General features: G+C 38.7%; 1 protein-coding gene across 1 annotated transcript in view; it reads left to right on the top strand.

The window, feature by feature from the left end:
* The window catches only part of LOC121866586 (Y+L amino acid transporter 2-like), a 20,070-nt gene extending 14,648 nt beyond the window's left edge, over positions 1 to 5,422 (top strand). The window contains 1 exon segment of the mRNA XM_042366356.1: positions 5,262 to 5,422. Coding sequence (XP_042222290.1) covers positions 5,262 to 5,320 — 59 coding nt within the window. The 3' untranslated portion in view covers positions 5,321 to 5,422.
* Positions 5,423 to 6,211: the final 789 nt, after the last annotated feature.

The raw sequence follows: 6,211 nt of genomic DNA, 5'->3' as shown, positions 1-6,211 counted from the left end.
CTAGTACATCGGGACATAGTAAATGAACATAGGCATTAGACATAAGCATAGACATCAGACATGCTATAATAATATGTAGTAATACAGACATGTGAATAAATGGTACAATGAATGGTAACAAGAGTCCTGGCGTCAGGCGTGTTCACATATCTTGGTATGTACATATCTATACAGGTAACACCATTATTCATCTACAGTAAGAGTATTTGTTCCTTAACATATATCTGTCCGTTAGCTCAGTGGTAGAGCGTCAGTATTTCTGATAATTATCACACACTGAAGGTCGCAGGTTCGAGTCCTGTACGGGCTGCAAGCTTTTGGTTTTTCTATAGTCCAAAGAAAGATATAATAAAAACTGAAACGAACAAATTATAACGCAAAGTTTTTATATCACTAAACAAAAACTTATGCCCTGGTTCCTGGAACAAGACTAGACCAGGTAATTATATACGAATTTCTCAGGTACTTTTACGTATGTACACTCGCAACGAAAAGTATCGGTGCATACTGTTGTGTGAACAATTTGAGACTAGTGACGATAGGTATTGGGAAAGGCGAGTTGTTCCAGCCGTATGTTGATAACCCTGGTCAAGTGAAACAAACCGTTATAAATAAGGTCGGGAAGTGACAAATAGACAGTATGAAATATGAGGAGCTCCCTGTTAACAAAATTATTTGTGATACTTGTGAATATTGCCACATTAATTTATGCTACCAAATAAACCACTCAACCTGGTCGTCCTGAGGGGTGGTGCAGCGTGGACGGCCGATCCGAGACCTGTCGTCTGTAGCACCAGTTTCGAGGTATCGCCGAATCCATAGTGCAGCGGTGTTCCTGTGGACACCAACCCGCCGGCTAATATCTGTGACGCCAAACCCTTCGTTATGAAGGGCAATAATAGCTCCTCGTGTTCCCTCTGAGGTTTCCATGTCGTCTGGCATGTGTAGATCTCTACTGCTTCATATTGCCTCTGTTTTATACCCACGTTCACCGAGACCGAACCCTAGCTCATCATTCAGTCGACACAAAGCAACAATCCGAAAAGAGGAAACAAACACACTGATTGTCAGCCATATGGCAACACCTAGTGGGGAGGGGGGGGGTTATGAGGATACACTTACCATCCCTCCCGACATATCAGTGTATACGTATCGTTTCGGATGTCGTCGATCTCACCCTGCACCGATACTGTTTGGTGCGAGTACAGTCTCACCCAAAAGTTCGTTAACTCCCCCAGCCAGCTATTGCTGCACTCCCTGGCGCCTGCTTCAGATGTATGAACTTGAGTCTGTTACTTCGAACCTTTAGATTCATTCGTATGGGTTTCATGTTCTGGTTGGTACTGAGACAGTTTCAAACATCTGAAGCAAGCAGTGCAGCAATAGCTGGCTGGAAGTTAACGAACTCTTGGGCGAGACTGTACCTTACCAGGTCATACTTTCTACAGGAGGTCGTTGGGCAGTCATTAGGAGCTATTATTGATTTGAAAAACGTTTTAACAGCTGAGCTTCTCCCTTTTGCATAATTATTTGTCATACCTTAACGGTTGGTCTGCTTCATGTAGAGTAATTCGAAGACTATAACACATCGGGGATGAAAACAAAGTAGAAATAAAACGACAACTGTATCCATGCATTTATTGTTACATGCATGACGCTGAACTGATAAATGCATATCCCCTGATCTAGGAAGCAACTTTAGGAACGCATATTATTTAATATTATTTTCCTAACCTTATGAACATCGTCGTTTATTTTGTAAACGAGAAGTTTCTGAACTTCCTGGTTTTATCGACGGGCAGATTTCTGTGCGCCATCTGTTTTCAGATCGTATTCGGGGTAATGGTTGTAGCTTTAGTATGAGTAATTGCCTATACCATTATGAGTATCTACTGTATTAGTTCAAGCTCCGTGACAAGAGTCACAATACTATAATGTAGTCACACGCTGGAGATACAGGTTCAAGTCTTGCGGGCTGCAACTTCGATAACAGTAAGAACGCGTGAGTCTTTAATTATTTTTCTTGGAGTAAGACTATAAATTGTAAACCGAAACAAACTCATTTACTTTTATAACTCATAGATTACATCAAGAGCTTCCTGTACTAATTACCTGAACATGACTTCTATCTCTGAATCGGAGTATGTCGTGCATGGTTAAATTTTTTATACAGAGGTGTTTTAACGTAAAGGTTCGGGGAGAGGTGCACAGACACTGTTGTGTTTAGCAATGTTTCCCCAATCTGTAAATGCTGATATCTTATATGTGGTTTTAGATAATGTTGGTATAAATCAATAAAACTTAACTGCATCCAGTCTTCTCTATTATGTGGATAATATTCATACTCTCCATGTTAACACTTTTTTTTGTGCCAAACCTGGAGTCGGTCAGCTTCGTGATAGAGCCAACATTGACAGTTTTAATAACCCACTGAAGAATACGTGGTGGTGGTCTGGTTCATGAACAGAATGAGGTATGAGTGACCTACATCTCTTAGGTCATTTTAACTATTCCTATACAGTACCGTATTCTAATAGTTTTCTGGCGAGGAGGGGAATTGAGCATAATATCCCACTGATCGTCGTTGCTTGCGTTAGATCAACCATAGAGATGCATTTTCAAACGTTTCTGTTGGTTTAGCGCCACGCAAGCTTCAATTGCATTTGCCTTCAGTGCTTGCGGACATTGTGCTACTAGGAGATACAACAAGTTTTGACCGGACAAAACAAAATCCTGGACATAAATAACAAAATGAAATACTAAAAATTAATGCGAATAAACTTTAAAAAATAAATTTTGACAGGTACCCTCGTGGTGACTGCTGTCAATTTATCAGCACGCTTTTGTGTTTATTCTTAGATTATTACTTAAAATTTTTTGAGAGTGAATTCACATTCTCTGCCTAAAGGATTTTCTAGGCGTGAGAGTTTGCCTGGGAAGCCTATACGATTGGGGAGAACATATAAAAAAAAATAGTCATTCATGGCCGCATCATAAAAATTAAAAGTGTTTCCCGGCACATTAATTAGGTGTAAGTTTCAATCATAGTACTTCAGATTAAACTTTTCATTAGTATTTTCAAGCAAGAATACTTTTGAAATCTTTAGTGAAAATAAACACTATATACTGTACAGCTTTCGTTGTATGCAAGTACTGTACTGTATTTGATTAACTCAAAGTTGCTCTTGCAGTTATCTTCAGAGTTATGCGTGATGACACATCTGTTTATAGTTCTTTTATCTATGATAATAATCCAACGTGAAGTATCATGGGTCTCTCCCACACTGTTCCTACCCCGCTTAGTGTTGACTTCACCCGCGTATCTCTCCCTACAGTGTAATCCTTCTACATGAAGTGTCTTACATCAACCCTCCATGACTCGGTGCCTTACCAGCTTCCTATGTCATGACTCGGTGCTTCACCGGCTCCCTGTGTCATAATCCCGCAACCTTTCTCTTGTATCATTTGCTGTACAGAGATGACTTACCAAAATGTATCCGACTGTCGGATAATATAAAACCTACAAGCGTATGCATGACATTAATTAATTAGACCGTTAGCAGTATTCACCAGCAGTTTTTGGAGGTCACAAGTGTAAGTCCTGTATGGGCTGTAGAGTGTAGACGTTTTTCGGTATCTGTCGACTGTATTTCACGTTAACCACCTCAGTCAGCAGTACCTTCTCGGGGAATTAATCCACGAGCCCAGAGGGAGTAGCCGGAGGAAGGGAGTCAGAACTCTTCCAAATTCACTTTCACGTCGTCGAGTTTAGTATTGTTTAGAAGATAGACATCATCCTCGCACGCACAATTTCTCAAGGTACTGGATGTTTGGACTCAAATTCAGGAACAGGACGGTGATACTGACAATATATATATCTGTATTTTGCCAAGAATTACGGGAGCGTATACACTATACACCCATGAAAGGGTACGGGATTCGGTGAAGTGTCCTAGAGTGGATCGGAGACTTTCTTCATGACCTCAAGCGGTGTGTGGTGATTAACGGAACGAAATCGTCTTGTGAACCCGTGTATATATATATATATATATATATATATATATATATATATATATATATATATATATATATATATATATATATATATATATATATATATATATATATATATATATATATATATATCGTTTCTCACTCTAGATTTGTTTAATTACTTTTTACATTTCTGTGTTTTTTTTTCGTCCCCAAGGGTCCCATGTGGGTCGGTGACCTGTACCTAGGTGGGCTAATCCCCGCGAAAAAAAAAAAAACACACACACACACACACAAAAAAACTACATCTAGTGCAGGACTCGAACTCACAACTCATGAACTCATGTGTGTACTGCAATGATTGCAATCGATGGTACAATTACTGTATACATATGCTGGAGCTGTGGTCACTACTTACTGGGTGGACGAACATATTCCTTGCAAGATTGTTTTTTAGCGTTTAACTTTTCCTTTTTGTTTAAAATATTAATTGATGAAACCTCTTAGAAAAATACTGTATATCAAAAAAGCGTTTCCGTATATACGTGTGAAAGTCTCCCACACAGAGGGTACCAGACGTGCAGATAATGGTCCACGTTTGTATTTCATAGTTCAGTTTAACACCTTCACACACACTACAGAAGTTTAGCATGACCTATTTTTTACAGTGTCATAAGAATGAAGGGAAATATAGCAGGGCGATTGATTGATTTGTTTCGTCTTGGTCGTATATTATATTAAGTTATCCTATTGAGGTACTGTATCACAAAGAGTCTATACTGAAACTTACTCTACGACGCACACACAAATTACCACTTGCATCAGGACACTACAGTACCACATTATTCAGTCTATTATAAACACCATGAGTCGACTTGAGGTGATTTGCACTATTTTTAAAAACTGTAGAAACTGCAGTACAGTACTCTTACTGTGTTGTGCTAATAGAGCTCATCTGTCACTGGCAACAGATGATTTCGCATAACTCCTTATATCAGATTTAGATTATTTGGTGTTGTATTCGTCAGTAATACTTGCTGTTGTTTGTTTACACTTGATATTAGTCTGTGTATGACATAAACGTAGAATATCCACATTGTCGTATTGTGGCACATTTTGTATTTTATCTTCACAGCCATATTAGACTACCGAGTCAAGCATATGTTTCACATCTCGGTACATTATGAAATACAGTAATCTAATAATATGTATAATGCTCACGAACAATATTCACCATTGATATAGTATAATCTTTGGTTTATTTTCAGACAGAATCTATCGCTTCGTCCAGATATTACTTGAGGTGATGCCTGAGAAGAAGGCATAAACCAGGCAACCAAACAACATGTACCGTCAGGACAATATATTTTTTGTCTTTATGGTGATCAAACAGCACTTCACCGGAGTCTCTACTGAGACAATCACTTACCCTGGTTTGAAGAGTAGTTCCTGTTTACATGTTTGGAACCTGTATCCAAATTTTCAAAATTCAGACCTAACCTAACCTAGTTTAGGTGAGGTAAAAAAGTTCATTTCCGGAAACGAATATCAAAAAGCATATCTATAATTACAAGGTGTCCTTCGCGGTTGATCCTGCTGACAACATCCACTTGGCGGATGTTTGCAAATGTTTTATTGAATATGATTTTTGTGTCCACCAGGGGCGTCATAATATGGTGAATAAAAGAGGAGTTTTAACTTAGACTTTGATGGTCTTTTTACCCAACATACTTAATGGATATTTGTTCAGAATAAAATCATAATACAAGTTCACATTACGTATATAAATTGTATACCTGCACTGTCTCCCTAATATAATATCCTGATCACTGGGGTGTGCTATACACGCCGTTCGCGACCTGCACTCTGTACTACCGCTCACAAGATGAGTATGGGGTACACAATAAAGTAGTCACTATACGTGACAAAATTAAAATAAATCAACCACCAACTCCAGCCCGTCTATCCATACCATCGCTGCTTCAGTGATACCGAGACAATGCGAGACATCGTTTTCTCTAATGTGTTTCAGAGACTCGTATCTCATGTTGATCTTTGTAGATTTAAACTTGTGAATCAGTCACTAAGATATGTAAACCTGCTCACAGCCGAAACATTCAAAATCCATTGTGAGTAATGTTGAAAGCTTCAGCTGTAGTTACCTTTAGTAAAATTGTCACGTAAGTTCGGTATAGAATTTGCCAGGGAGAGTGAAGAA

Source organism: Homarus americanus, unplaced genomic scaffold (genome assembly GCF_018991925.1).
Source record: "Homarus americanus isolate GMGI-L3 unplaced genomic scaffold, GMGI_Hamer_2.0 scaffold16430, whole genome shotgun sequence".
Taxonomy (NCBI): Eukaryota; Metazoa; Arthropoda; class Malacostraca; order Decapoda; family Nephropidae; genus Homarus; species Homarus americanus.
The sequence above is the reverse complement of the archived record's forward strand: the minus strand, read 5'-3'. Positions and strand labels throughout refer to the sequence as shown.